Source organism: Podarcis bocagei (assembly GCF_964188305.1).
Source record: "Podarcis bocagei genome assembly, chromosome: 1".
Classification (NCBI taxonomy): domain Eukaryota; kingdom Metazoa; phylum Chordata; class Lepidosauria; order Squamata; family Lacertidae; genus Podarcis; species Podarcis bocagei.
The window spans coordinates 21,496,769-21,512,045 of record NC_138125.1 but is presented as its reverse complement, the minus strand read 5'-3'; the positions used below and the strand labels follow the sequence as shown (position 1 = coordinate 21,512,045).

General features: G+C 45.6%; 1 protein-coding gene across 4 annotated transcripts in view; it reads right to left on the bottom strand.

Moving 5' to 3' along the window:
* The window catches only part of CLMN (calmin), a 78,849-nt gene that overhangs the window by 5,398 nt on the left and 58,174 nt on the right, over positions 1-15,277 (bottom strand). For all 4 annotated transcript variants that reach the window (XM_081172829.1, XM_081172830.1, XM_081172831.1 and 1 more), the window contains 7 exons: positions 10,917-11,107; positions 9,540-9,733; positions 9,244-9,326; positions 7,264-8,532; positions 4,968-5,155; positions 3,190-3,250; positions 2,150-2,214 (listed from right to left, as the gene is read on the bottom strand). In XM_081172829.1, the coding sequence (XP_081028955.1) occupies positions 2,150-2,214; positions 3,190-3,250; positions 4,968-5,155; positions 7,264-8,532; positions 9,244-9,326; positions 9,540-9,733; positions 10,917-11,107 (2,051 nt within the window). The remainder of the gene's footprint in view (positions 1-2,149; positions 2,215-3,189; positions 3,251-4,967; positions 5,156-7,263; positions 8,533-9,243; positions 9,327-9,539; positions 9,734-10,916; positions 11,108-15,277) is intronic.

The following is a 15,277-nucleotide window of genomic DNA, read 5'->3' as shown; positions in this document are numbered from 1 at the left end:
GTTTAATGCATCGCAGAATTTGGTTTGCTTCACTGCATTTGGCTTGTGTATAGTTTAGAGCCTGCTGAATTAGTTAAATTGCTATTATCGACTTTTTAGCCCCCCAATGGCAGATTTTTTTATTAATTCGGCTGGCTATTCTCTATTAGGATAATCATTTTTAAAAATAATGGAAATTTCGTTATGTCATGCTGAAATGCCATTTGGCAGAAAAAGGTGGCACACAGATATTTCAAGTGTCAGTGAGTCAGTTTTTTTAATGCTTGGGCCATAGGCCATTCGCATAGAAGATAAATACAGTGGTACCTCTGGTTATGTACTTAATTCGTTCCGGAGGTCCGTTCTTAACCTGAAACTGTTCTTAACCTGAAGCACCACTTTAGCTAATGGGGCCTCCCGCTGCTGCCGCGCTATTTCTGTTCTCATCCTGAAGCAAAGTTCTTAACCTGAGGTACTATTTCTGGGTTAGCGGAGTCTGTAACCTGAAGCATATGTAACCTGAAGCATATGTAACCTGAAGCATATGTAACCCGAGGTACCACTGTAAATGCAATATAAAACCCAACAGTATAAAATACTGCGTAAAATCACGTTGCTGCCTGGAATCATACATAAAACCTACATCTTTGAAACGCTGCATAAGTCACATCTAACTTACATATTTAATACAGACAAAATCATTAATCATTATCCCCAAAGCAATCGAATGCAATCTCCTTAATAACCCTTGTCCGGATTTTCAACGCTGCTAGGGCAAAAAGAGAGACCTTGTGGGTTACCCTACAATCGGTGTTTGACAGGAAGTAGAAAATCTTTTCTGGAACAGGACTTTCAAGTGTAAAATAAATAAATAAAAATGCAAATAAAAATGCAAAGTCAGAATTACCAATCATTACATAGCGCTGGAATATGTGGCACTTTATGGAGGAAGAAGCAAAAAGACAGATTGCTGTTCTGATTGGCATTAATCTAAGTTACGTCTTCGTGTCTGTGTGCATGTGTAGGGGGCAACATGGAGTTGGGATAAGGAAGCATAACAAGGAATAAATAACAACCAGGGCATAATCCTTCTTGTCCTCAGACTCCACTGCAGGCATAGAGAACCTCTAGGCCAGTGTTTCCCAACCGGTGTTCCCCGGCACACGAGTGTGCCGTGAGACACCGGCTGGTGTGCCGCGAGATGCCTGGAGGGAGGCGGGCGAGTCGGGCGGCGAGAGGCGGGGCGGGGGTGGCGAGGAGAGGCCGCGCCTCCTGCTGCTGCCTGGCGCTCCTCCTCGCAGCCGGCAGCGCTGCCTGGGCGCCTCCGCGCGACTCTGTCTCGCTGGGTTTGGTCTCCCAGCAGAGACGGGTCACACGCGCCCCTCCCTCCCTCCCTCAGCCTGCGCGGAGGCGGATTGAGCGCAGCTGAGAGGAGCTGCCGAGGGAAAAAACGTTCACTTTTGTGCGTCCCTCCCGGCGTGACGCTGCGCGCTGACGTCACGGGGCGGGGCTTTAATGGTGGTGTGCCGCGAGATTTTTTTTTAGTACACAGGTGTGCCGTTGCCCAAAAACGTTTGGGAAACACTGCACTAGGCCATGGGCCAAATCAGGCTAAGCAGGGTCCTAATTTGGCTATGAGGCTGTTTTCCCTAAGCCACGCCCACCTGCCCCATAGGTAAAGGGACCCCTGACCATTAGGTCCAGTCGTGACCGACTCTGGGGTTGCTGTGCTCATTTCACTTTTATTGGCTGAGGGAGCCGGCGTACAGCTTCCGGGTCATGTGGCCAGCATGACTAAGCCGCTTCTGGCGAACCAGAGCAGAGCACGGAAACACCGTTTACCTTCCCGCCAGAGGTATTTATCTACTTGCACTTTGACATGCTTTCAAACTGCTAGGTTGACAGGAGCAGGGACCATCACGGGGATTCGAACCGCTGACCTTCTGATCAGCAAGCCCTAGGCTCTGTGGTTTAACCCACAGCGCCACCTGCGTCCCACCTGCCCCATACTTAATGCCAAATAACGTAAGGTGTATGGTAGGTAAAGAGACAAAGTTCCACTTGCAGCTCCTGACTGGAGCTTATCCTTTGCAAAACTGAGGCTTGCAGTCAAAGCTGGTGTCTGTCTTCACCCTGAGGCTCAACTTATGAAAGAAGGGTAAGTGCCCACCTGGAAGAGGAGCTAGCAATTTCACTTGTAGCTGTGCTCTTTGGAACATCAGTGCTGCCAAGTTCCTGGAAAATAATCAAATCCAAATAGTCACAACAATATAATTAAATAGCCTGGACTGTAAAAGATATAACAGGTGTATTTACAGTATTTATATCCCACACTGTAAAAAAGTCTTCCGGACAACTTACAATCAAGGGGAAATGGTTACATTTAAAAAAAATGAAAACCATGAAATCTAAACACAGCAATAAGCCAGCATCAGAGAACAAAACAAGAAATGAAACACACCGCAGTACCCAAACTTTCACAGATCTTAAGACCCTAAACTGGTTAAGTATTTGGGATTGTTGTAAGCTGTTATGGAGCTCAAATCTTTTGCCATGAAATCAGTAACTGATCATTTGAATAGTTAAAGGTAGGTAGCCGTGTTGGTCTGCCATAATCGAAACAAAATAAAAAAATTCCTTCCAGTAGCACCTTAGAGGCCAACTAAGTTTGTTCTTGGTATGAGCTTTCGTGTGCATTCACACTTCTTCAGATACACTGAAACAGAAGTCACCAGACCCTTATATATAGTGAGAGGGTGGGGAGGAATATTACTAAAAATAGCTTTATCGTGTTTTATCATCTCACCCTTTGCTTTTTCCTGTAAGACCAATTGCAGTCATTAACAGTCGTCAACAGGTTTACCACACCTATCTGCCAATCACCCATTCCCACCATCCTTCTGAGTAATACCCCTTCGGAGGCTTCGGGTTCCTTTTGCTGAAGGGTAGGTGCCCCTTCAACTAAGGCGCAGCGCCCCTTCAGCTAAGCGGGAGGAGAGATGGAAGGGGCTCTGTTTCTCCTGCCACTTCGCTGAAGGGGCGCTGCACAGAGAGGGGCATACTTTTTTTTTCTTGTTCTCCCCCTCTAAAACAAGGTGCGTCCTATGGTCGGGTGCGTTCTATAGAGCGAAAAATACGGTATTTAAAGCCATCTTGTACTAGCTTGATTTTGAATGAATATGCAAAAGAGAGAGACATGCATATATTTACCTTACTGGTCGACTCTGCTAAATATCTTTGGGAAACGACATTGGGATCGCTGTGGCTGACCCTGAAAAGGTTAATTGAATCAATATGTAAGAGAAGCTTGATTGGAAAGACAGCCCATCTCTAACACTTTTGCAAGGCGTGGTCTAAAGAGACAAAACACTTGCTAGACATTCTTCTCCACCCCAGTTTCAAGTTATGCACAACACCGTATCGTCCAAAGACATTTATCTCCTGCATGGTTCTCAAACTCCACTGCAACCAGCATTCCCATTTACTGCAATCTAATTAACGATCCCAGCCCAAATTCATATGCAACACTGTAGAGAAACCATAGCTCTGGGAGAGAAAGTGACCAAACTCCCAAGTTTGCATCTAGGGATAAAGCATGAACTTCTGCTGCCCGCACCCTTTCTCTCCAGAATGAGTAGAGCTTATGGAGAAGAGGACAAGGCAGTGAGGATTAAGGGATGAAATGAGGAACATCCAAAATAGTTTCCTAGGGGTTATAGAGCAGGAAAAGGAAATGGTGTTGAGGTGGCCCAGTGAAATTGCTAGGTAGGACAAAAAATCTTGAAAGTGAGAATACCATATTGGCTCAAAATACCCCCCCCCCCAATTCTGACCGTGAAAAGTGCTGCTTATATTCGCAACATTATGGTATACAGCCAGGAGTGTAGGGCAAACAACACCTAGAGCGTGGTGAAGTGGCGCCCGCCCTGCACATACTTCTCCATCTGCATCCAAGGCCAGGAAGGGAGCAGCTTATATTTGGGTGAATACGGTAGATATAATACCATCATCATCATCATCATCATCATCATCATCATCATTTATTACTTATACCCCACCTGCTAGGTTTCCCCAGCCACTCTGGGCGGCTTCCAACAGATTAAAAATACATATAAAACAATGTTACTTGAATGCATAAAGCTTGCTTGAGAATCCCCATTGTGCTAACAAGGTTTAACGAGTTTGGTTCATTGTACTAAATGATGATTCTGGAAGAACAGGATCAGAATCCTATATTCAGCAGTGAGTCCCCCACAAAGTCTCCTTTCTCCCCCCCCCTCTCTCTCTCCCTCCCTCCCTCCCCCTCCCTCTCCACATGCACAACTCATCCAGACATTTAATAGCCTCCCACTGAGTGCTACTGCAGAGATGGGTCAAGGCCCATAGCTCAGCATCTGCTTTGCACACAGAAAAGTCCTAGGTTCAAACCTTACAAGTCTGGATAGGGCTGGGAATGGCCCTTGTCTGAAACCCCGGAGAGCTGCTGCCAGTCAGTGCTCATCTAACTGTTCCATCTGCGCAAGTATTTCAGTTTACCAGATGAAACGAGCCCCTTTTCTCCACCTGTGTGCTGATCTGGGGGTTCCCCTGACACTCCAGAGCCAATTTCAGGGGCGGGCAGGTGGGTGGGGGAAGCAACTTGCTCATTCTGCTTGGAGATCAGTCATCGTTAAGAACCGAAGCATGTTTGTGCTAAATTCTTCCACTGAAGCCAATGGGGCTTAAACACAATTCGGCACTTATGGGAGCTGATCACCCAGCAGGTCCCAGAAGTGCTTAGATTTTGGCTGCACCTCGCCCTTCCCGAATGCATCCGGCTGCCTGGACTTTTCCTCCCCTGCCTGTTCTATGGCTGTCCAGGACTACAGCCAAGAAGGCCAGCAAAATATGAGACGTGGCAGGCAAATAAGCTTTGCCTGGAAACCAGACAAGAAAAAGTGGCAAGACGGGTTTTGTGTTTAGGAACCAAAGAAGCAAACGGAAAGCACCTTGAAAGCCCCTGATGGTCTGTGGATTCTTCCTCTAGCTTATCTAGTAGCCGGGTGGAGCCAGCTTTCGGACTTGGGTTGTTTTCTCCTTGAAAAATTGACTTGTTCTTCCTTTTCTCTTTCTTTTTGCTCCTTTCTTCTGGCAGTTTTCTTTCTTCAGCCGCAGCATCAAACTGGTTTACCACTATCTGTTAAAAATAAAAATGATGATAGTTCAGGTTTTTAAAAGCAAGAGTTCGTACAAGTTTATCAAGATCCACCTATTTAATCTTTGAAGCTCCTTTTTTCTTCTTTATATTGGCAAACTACATCCACTTGCTTGTTTAGCTAGCAGGCTAACTAGACACACACATACTTAGACAGAGGGATTTCTATTTTGCCCGCTACCCAGCAAAATAGAGGTTCCCAAAGTGGCAGGAAGCTGGCAAACAACATCAAAATAAAATAGATACAGAGGTGGGTAGCTGGGTGGAGGGAAGGATTTCTGCCCTGTCTCCCCACCACTACAAAATAAAAGTGGCTAACAAGCAACAATCAAACGAAAAGTCACTGAAAATACAAAAGGCAGCGATCTTAACACTGAGATACCCTAGACCAACTAGAAGAACTCTGTACAACAATCAACTTAAAATCTCATTGGAAAAAGAAATCCTCAGGTGGCAATGGAAAAATTGTGAAGTACAAAGCTATCTATTCTTCTGGGGCAGATAATTTCACATACTGGGTTCCACAACTCATTTGGCGCCAGATGTTGCTGTACTCCAACTCCCAATATTGCTACGCATTGGCTAGGCTGGCTGAGGCTGCTGGGAATTGGAGTCTGACAGCATCTGAGGGCTGCCATGTTGACGACCTCTGTCTCAGAGGGTGTTTTAGTGCGCCAGAATGCAAGTAGGGCCCTACCGATACCAAAACAAGCTGAACAAAGTGGGGTTATGTGTGGACAGAACATGTTGTCCATCCTTAAGCTGATCTTCTCATTTTGACAACTGTTTCCTAAACAAGTAAATGTATACAGCGTCACTGCCAAATGATGCTTGGGACACTTTCAAGAAAAGCGAAGGAGAAATGAAACCAACCAAGTATCCAGGTTCAGGGCTGCTTCACACATCATGGTTTGCATCGAGGCTAATTTAGTTGAACTTTGGCCTCCTTGAAATCAACAGGGCAAATTAATTCTGACTGATGTTCCACTGATGTCAAAGGGAATGAAGTGCAACTAAGTTGGTCTGGATCCAACCTTACGTTTGGTGTTTAGGTATAGGTGTTGCACCTATAGTGCAATTGTGACAGATAGGTGTTTGAAACCAAGGGCACCATAGAGGCAAACTCACAAGAAAAGGCAGGATTGGCTACAGCTCCCTGTTGAGAGTACACCTGCATGGTAAATCTGGGATTGTGTTATTTGTGAAATGACCCCTGGGATTTTCTAACACCCAATAAAACACAAACACATCTATGAACACAGCTGCAGGATCAGTACATACAGTGAGAGACTTGCCACTTGAAGATCTCACTTCCCCAAACAGAGCTAACCTCTTAGGACAATACATCAAGCCAAACAGAAGCGAGTCCAAATTAAACTATCATTTTAGGCTGATATTACACCTTATTTTAATGGCTACCAAATCGGGTCATACGGTTGTATCCAACTAAGTCCTACCCGGAGTAGAGTCATTGAAATCAATGGACCTAAGTTAGTCACGACCACTGATTTTAATGGGTCTACTTTGAGTAGGATTTAGTTGGACACAACCCATAGTATACCACATGAAAATACTGCATTGCTCCAGAGGCTCACAATCTAAACTGCAGTACCATCTACTACTTCTGCCAAGAAGAAGTCACATTGGTGGAAGACAAGTTCCCTGACTCTCATGGGAATAAGACTCTCTATGGGAGCAGCAACCACCCAATTTGGTTAGTGTGTGTTTGACCAGTCAATGAGCCTGATCCCAGATATTTAAATATAAGCATTTAAGTCAGGGGTGGGGAGCCTGGGTCTCTCCAGATGTTGCCAGACTACAACTCCCATCAGCCCCAACCAATGGCAATAATTGGGGCTGATGGAAGTTGGAGTCCCAACAGCACCTGGAAGGTCACAGGTTCTCCATCTCTGCATTTAAAGACTACTTCTAGGTGCAACACCAGGGGGGTAGACCCAAGCAGTTGCTAGTCACCAGAGCTCTCAGAAAAAGAACTATGGTGTAAGCTTCTCTATAATAATTTAGATGGCATCCAGTGCAAGGGAAGAATTTGGCACAAGCAAACAAGTAAGTGCAAAAAGCAACCGTACCACAGGGACATCTGAGTGAGCAGAATCCACGCTGTTTGCTTTGAGTATCACATTCTTCCCTTCTGCAGCAGCCTTGTTAAGGGAAGCCTTGGTGTGACCACGAGCATCTTTTTTCTGCTTCTCCGGGCTTTTATCATCCAAGGCTGTTGGTGCTGCATTACTCGTGTGTAGGCCTGCCTTTGAAATATCCTTCTCAGCGTTTTGGTCAAGCAACTCTTTCTCCGCCAAACAGTTTACTAAAAGCTCGGCGCAGATCTTGTTGTTTTCCGAGAGGGTAGGGTCTGCGCCGGGTGTAGCAAAAGCATCCAAGACGTCCGATATGGGAACGTCATAATGGGGGTAATAGAAGAGGTCATGGGGGATTATTGAGATTTTGGAAGGGTTTGCCATCATTTCACCCACCGAGCTGTCTTCATTAGTAATATCTAGGCTCTTGGGAGTGTTTCTAACTGGAGAAAAACGTTCCAATGGGTAACACTCTTCTGAATAATCGTTGAAATCAGGTCCACCAGTTTCCTGGTGAGTAGCATGTCCTTCCTTTAAAGAAGAAGACTGCGTTGCATGGTCATATTTTTCTGGCAGCTTAGATATTTCCTTGTTCAACAATTCTAATATATATTTCTTTGTGCTATCTTGCTCATCAGCAGCTGGAATTGGATGTTCAAATTCCGTTGTCAGATGTTCCGGTACGTTTTCAGGTAGAGGGGATGAGCAAGGCTTTCCATCAGATGATTCTTTTGTTTCAGTGGCTGGCTTGTTCTTGCTGAATTCTTCAGAATCGACTCCCGAAGAGTCAGCAGGTTCAACAGAATGTTTGTGATACGGAGGTGAACTTGGCGGAAGAAGGTCATCGCTCTGGGTTGGTGAATCGGACATACTCAGCTGATCCCCTTCAGACCCGTTTACATTATTGGCAAGAATGTTGGCAGCAGAACTGGACCGATAATCAACAGGCTCTGTTATTGGCAGTGAGCTCGGCCTCTGAGGTTCTTCTGTGGAAGTCTCTGAATGATCTGATAGTTGCTGCTGCAGATTGTCATTAATCTCCTCATTTGCCATATGAAAACTTGGGTTCTCTGGATTAAGGGGCGAACCAGGAATATAGATTTTTGGAGGTGAAGACTGGCTTCTGTCCAGGTGACCGGTATAGGTGTGCTTCCCATTCTCATTCAAAATCAAAACCTTCCCTTGATTTTCTTCCCCTGGTGTCCCTTTGACGTGGAAAGGAGATTCAGCTGCAAAGTCCTTGTCCGGATCTGAAAAATCTTCCTATACAACATTAAATAAATCATCATCATCACCATCACCATCATTTGATAAATAATATTTCTTTTTGCAAGGTAGTTGTTGGAACAATTAAGCCACGCTTCCACCAGCCCACCAAAGACTTGCTATCATCATAGGAAACAATAAGACTTCTCTGCCTGAGTTGCTGCGCGCTTCCCAACCGTAAGGAGGCAAACCAAGAGCAGTGACTCACATGCAGACATGCAATGGCTGGTCTCCTCTGAGGGCAGAGGGTGTTTCTGCTGTGTCTCTGCAATAGTCAGAAGTGACCAAGCCACCTTATGCAGAGATGCATTGGGCGGCCTACCGTGAGTTATGGGAGTGTTTAGTTGATGAACATCTAATGATATACCTGCAGCCCTCTCAACTTCCAGGTTTCTCAGGTGCAGTTCAGGAACTGCTCATGCAGAGTCAAGATCCCAACAGTGTCTCTTTGATTCTTGCCATTTCCAATCTAGGGGGTGGGGAGACAAGAGGAAAGCCACCCACACTTGCTGCCCACTGTCCATATTGTTGGGAATTGGGTTGACCTAGTGAAGTAAATACAACTGAACTGAAGTAAAGGAGGCCAGGTGAGGGAAACAATCACCCAACTTCCTCCTAAGTGTGGAGGAGGTGCTTATCGCTGAGAGTGACCTAACTACATTTACAGGAAAGAAACATTCAAAAAGCGAAGTGAAGGAACATACGTACCCCTTCCAGCTCTGGGAAATGTTCCAAAAACTGTGCCACATAGGTCACAATGGACTGATCATCGGGCGACTCAACCATGATGTCTGGGGAGACACACATATTGTCTCGTGATGAATCTAAATTTATTTCCTTTTACTTATTGATTTCATTAAAAAATTATATGACACTGGAGTGTAGAAAAAAAATTCAGAGTGGTTTACAAACAAAGATAAAACAATGTAACGATCACAAGGCCCCACTGATCAGCCTGTAAATCCCAAAAGCCTGCAGAAGACATTTAGGTATGAACAAGTTACCTTCTGGCTCCAGAAGTCTTGGGATACCTAGGTGGTTATGTGCTGTAGTGAATGCATCCTCTAAATTCTCCCGGGGTGATTTCTCCAAAGCTTGCTTCATATCTACCAAGCTCGAATCTATGGCTTTGATTACCGCCAAGAAAGCCAGGCCACTTCGCCAACTGCTGGTAAAGTCCTGAACAGCAACCCCATACCTGGAGGCGAGAGTACCAAGGAGAGAGGTGGTATGAAAATCCATACAGGGAGATGGGCATGTTCAAGACTCTCATAACACAGAAATTTATTCCAGTGCAAAGGCTTCCTAGCTTTAGGGAAATGCATCATACTCTAAGCATTCACAAGAGGGAGTTTTTGTACACCAGGTGCCTTTTCCTCCATCATGGGGTGAGAGAGATCCAGCTGCTTAGCCCTGCTGCCCACCCTCAGAGGACCACAGTGGGAGCTTTTGCCTGGCAAATGGTAACTGTCAGCAAAGGAATGTAGGAAACCAACCAAAGCAGTCCATTGGTCCATCTAGCTCAATATAGTCTACACCAGGAGTAGGGAACCTCCAGCCAAATTTGGCCTGGCATGCGTCCCAGTGGCATGGCGAAGCCCCATGCACATCATTTTCCAAGCATCCAACAACCCGTTTACCACTGGGCATTTGGGAAGCGCAGCACGAGAAACTTTGACAGGTGGACAGGACAGTGCATCTGTCGGTCACCTGATGCCACTGATGATTTCACAGGTGGGTTGTCCCACTCACCTGTCAAAGTTGTCCCACAGTGGTGGGGATAGGGAGGGATCTGACCCACCAGGCCGAAAAGGTTCCCTACCCCTGGTCTATTGAAATCTATTGATACTGATGCTGCATTTTATGTTGTATTTTATGCTGTTTTTAAGTCATATTTTAATCAATGTTTTATATTTCCTGTTAGTCACCCTGAGCCCAGTTTTTAAACCGCGAAGGGCAGGGTATAAATAAAACTTTATCATCATCATCATCATCATCATTATCATTATTATTACATTAGCTGGGAGATGGCCTTGTGCCTCATGTCAGCTAATGAAAGGGCCAGCCATGAGCACATCTTTACACTTGGGATCACCCCAAGGCAACGTATGCTGCAAAGAAGAGTCGGAATAGGGTCTTATTACTGACACAAAACACAGAACTGTGAAACAGGAAGGACAGGGAAAACCCAGCTGCATAGCCCAAGATCTTCCTTGGCTGATACAGGCAAAATTACAGAGCCTGTTCTATTGCTTGCCCTCAAATCCACTTTGAATGCATCCAATCCATTTCATCACACAGATAACTAATGGAAATCTTTCATTTGATTGGCAGTGGGATTTGCGGCGACTTTTAAGGGGGGGGGAGAAAAGTTGGCTTACTTTCTTGTTTTCCTTTGGACCCAGTTCAAAAGGGTCTTGATTGCTTTTCGCTGATCCTTCACCGAGACAGACATGCTTCTCTCGACATTAGGCGTGTTGGGATGAGAGGTGTCTGAATCAGGGCCACTGGGTCCCGACGACAGGCTGGAAGACGAGGAGTTCCTATTGAGGTTGCCTGTGAGTTCTTTAATCTGTTGCGGGGGGTGGGGGGAAGGCAGCAGCCAGGGTCAGAAAAACAGAGCAGAGAATCCATCATTCTGTCATGCTGCCTTGAGGACAAGCAACCCTATTCATTTCTTCAGGCAAGCAGCCGCTTCCAAACTTCACAAACAGCACTGTCATGCCAGCTAGCCCCGTGTGAAAGGCAGCGTTGACTTGGGGCCCGGTTTCATGCTATCTGAATGAAACCCCTCGGCGAGACACACGGCAAGACTCAAGCCAGCAGCCTCGGCTGCTGCATTCCAGACACAGCGAGTAAAAATGCATAGCAACTTCTAAATCAGGGATGTGGCTGGACTTTAGCTCCCGTCAGCTTTGCCCATTGGCCATGCTGGCTGGGGGGAGGTGGGAGTCCCACAGTATCAGGAGTGCCACAGGTCCCCACCCCCCAATTCCTGCTCTAAAGGCAAGGATCCTGCAATGGAATGAATATGGCCCACATGTCTTAAGGTCGTATTTCATGTCAATGTCCTGCTTGCACGATTCCCCTAAGCTCCTCTGGGTTGGTTACTGCAGTTAACAGGAGTGCTAAGATGGGCCTGGGATTTGATCCTGCAGGGCTCTTCTTATGTTCTGGTATAGCAACAAGAACCACAAGAAGAAAGGTCACATCCGTACCGTGCGTTTTAAGCACTCTTATGCTATTTCAACAGTCAGGGGTTCCCTCAGAGAGTCCTGGGAACCGCAGTTTGCTAAAGCTGCAGAGAGTTGCCAGGAGACCGCTCACACAGCTAACGTTCACCAAAGCGACTGCTTTGAAAGGTGCTTGGAAGTCCTGACTTTGGGACTTCAAAGCACCTTGCTCACGGCATCATTATGATGTCATGGGTGCAGCCTTGCCCACCAGACAAATGCAGTCCATGAGGCTGACCCTGATAAGGATCTCGCCCCTGGAGCCAAAAATGATCCTTGCTCCTTGTATAGACAAAATGGATTTTCCCATAAACTATGGAAGACACAGAATGCTAGAATGCAGAGGAGCAATTCTCTCAGTGGAGAGAGATCAAATGGTGAGAAGAAAACTACAACAGAGTTTTCGGGAACATATAGGCAGCTGGGGGATGGGGCAGACTGGGGTAAATGAACCATATAGTGCTGGAGAGAAGAGCGAATCCTTGCTTCTCAGTCATTTGATCTTGTGGTGCCAGAAGACCCCCATCAGCAAAACCAATATTAGGAATTCCTTTGCATGAGATAACAGAAAAAATCCAGAATCAATTTGGGTGAATGCAGACGTCACATCCTGATCTCTTAAGGGCAGTTAAAGAGTTCAGTCATAGACATGCCTTATGCTGTCTTAATAGCTCAGTTGGTAAAGCTTAATCTCACAGTTGTGTGTTCAAGCCCCACATCAGGCAAAAGATTCCTGCATTTCAGGGGGTTGGACTAGATGATCCTAGTGGTTCCTTCCAACTATACAATTCTATTCTTTAATAATAATATTATTTTATTATTTATACCCCGCCCATCTGGCTGGGCTTCCCCAGCCACTCTGGGCAGCTTCCAACAAAACACTAAAATACAGGTTATGTATGAGCACCTAGGGCAGGAGTGGAGACCCTGTGGCCCTCCAGAGGTGGTTGGACTCCTCAGCCAGCATGGCTAGTGGTCAAGGATGATGGGAGATACGAGTCCAGCAACATTTAGAGCTTCTCCAATTTAAGGGGCAGAGTTGGGGGTAGGAAAGCTGTCCTGCTGGGTTTGCTGACTTGGGAGGATCTGCTTTCCTGTTTTTGAAAACTTGGCTCACCTTTAAAGAAACAGAGTCTGGGTCAATCTAGAGGCGGCTACAATGACACAGCTGGCATTAAGCATGATTGTCCTTTGTTTAGTAAATAGTAGCTGCCAAGGGGTCAGTTGAATTTGGATTGGGACCCTGGTGGCAGCAAAGGGTAAATTCCCTTCTCTCCACCTATCACCAGCTGCAGTCCTAATCTGGACACACACATACACACACAATAGCCCATGAGTGTGGTTGCTATTTAACTGAACAAAGAACAATCACACAAGCTACCAGCTGTGCGATTATCATCATGTCTACTTTGGCCCTTTGTTAAGCAATGTCGGAAATTTTTGGACGGGAATTGTGTGGCTAAGAGGGTGACATAAGAGATGCTTATGATGCCAATTGGATTTGGCCTTCTTGTGGGGGAAGGGGGAATAAAAGATTTTAAGTGTTCAAACTGGATTTTGTTTAGTTGACTGACTACATCCGCTAGGATGTTTGGGGATGAGGAATTCCAGGGGCCCAAGCAAATATATCAATATCACCACCACTACCACCACCACCGTCATGTTTTCATCAGTTCCATTTGGGAGGATACTGGAATCCAGAATGTAAGAAGTGCCCTGCTGGATCAGACCAGAGGCCCATCCTGTCTTCTCAGTGGCCAAACAGATGCCTGTGGGAAGTCCACAAACATGACATGAGCACAACAGCACTCTCTCCACTTGCGATTCCTCTTCTTCTGACCCAAATCTGAAATTTGGATTCTTCACCTGAAACTCTCTAGGAGCTTTCAGATTCCCTAAAAGGGGATGGTAGGCTTTACACAGAGGAGAGGGCATTGCTAGGCCCTCAAAAGACTTGAGGCAAAGGGCCATGATGCAAATGTGAAAAACAATGACATACGTTAATTTGTAAGTAGAGGTGCAAAGTTAGACAGACTTTCAGAGGGAAGGGGAAGGTTGGCCATCAAAGTAACCCTGAGCTGTGGAATGCCAAGATTTTCTAGGCCAAATACTGTATGTGGATTGTGCCCTCTACCTTGCCTGATATTAAAACTGAAACAAGTGTCTCTGGGCAAATGAGGTCGGCAGATGAATAGGGCTTCACTAGTACTGTGCTTTTATACTGTACCTGTTTGCACCAACAATGCCCCTGTATGGAGATGTCATAGTTTTTCAAGGAAGCTCAGGACCATGTCAATGCTTTTCAAAGAATCATAGACTCTTATGAGTTGGAAGGGACCCCAGGGGTCATCTAGCTCAACCCTCTGCTATGCAGGAATCTCAGCTAAATCATCCATGACAGATGGATATCCAACCTCTGTTTAAAAACCTCCAATGTGTCTATTTTAAATGGTTTGGGCACTCGTTGTTTGATCTCTGGCCTTTTAAGCAGGAAAAAACTATTCCAGGAGTTTTCAGAAATCAATTTCACACTTTAAAAGCTTTAAAAATACTAGGAGGAACTTGGCACACTTTGATGGGCTCTCCCATAGGCCATCAAGGTCTAGTTTAGGAATTACAGTAACCAGTCTCCTGAAATGGCCCATAGATGTCAGTGTCCTTCCTTAAATTCTGAAGGCTCTCAAAAGGTGATATCCAGATCCCAAGGCACAAGAAACAAGGTGCTCGCTTGCGGCTATTCTGTAGAGCATGATAATCCAACAGTCCACACCTTCCCTGAGTAACAGGAAAGTGGTTCAACTTAATGGTGTAACGTTGGAAAATGTCGACCACTTTTCCTACCCGAGCAGTTACCTTTCCACAAGGGCCAACTTTGATGCCAAAATCCAGCATCGCCTGAGTTCTGCAAGCTCAACTTTCTCCTGATTGAAGCAACAAGTGTTTGAGGACCAGGACGTTCACAGAGAAACCAAAATGCTCATTTACAAAGCCATTGTACTACCAACTTTACTGTATGTTTGCAAACCATGGACCACTTATAAACCCTATCTCCAACTCCTCGAAAGATTCTATCAACAATGTCTCTGAAAAAAATTACACATCTCTTGGGAAGACAGGCGAACAAATGTCAGTGTACTAGAAGAAGCAAAGATCACCAGTGTTGAAGCAATGATTCTTCAACATCAACTTCGTTGGACTGGTCATGTTGTTTAGATACCTGATTACCATCTTCTAAAACAACTACTCTATTCCCAACTCAAGAATTGAAAGTGAAATACTGCTGAACAACAAAAGAGGTTTAAAGATGTTCTCAGGGCAAATCTCTTAAAATGTAGCATAAGCACTTATAACTGGGAAACACTGGCCTGCAAGCGCTCCAATTGGAGAACAGCCTTTACCATAGCAGCCATGGACTTTGAAGAATAACAAACTCAGGGTGAAAAAGAGAAACAAGCGAAGAGGAAGGCACGCTTGGCAATCCCTCACCGTGATCAACTCCCACCTGGAAA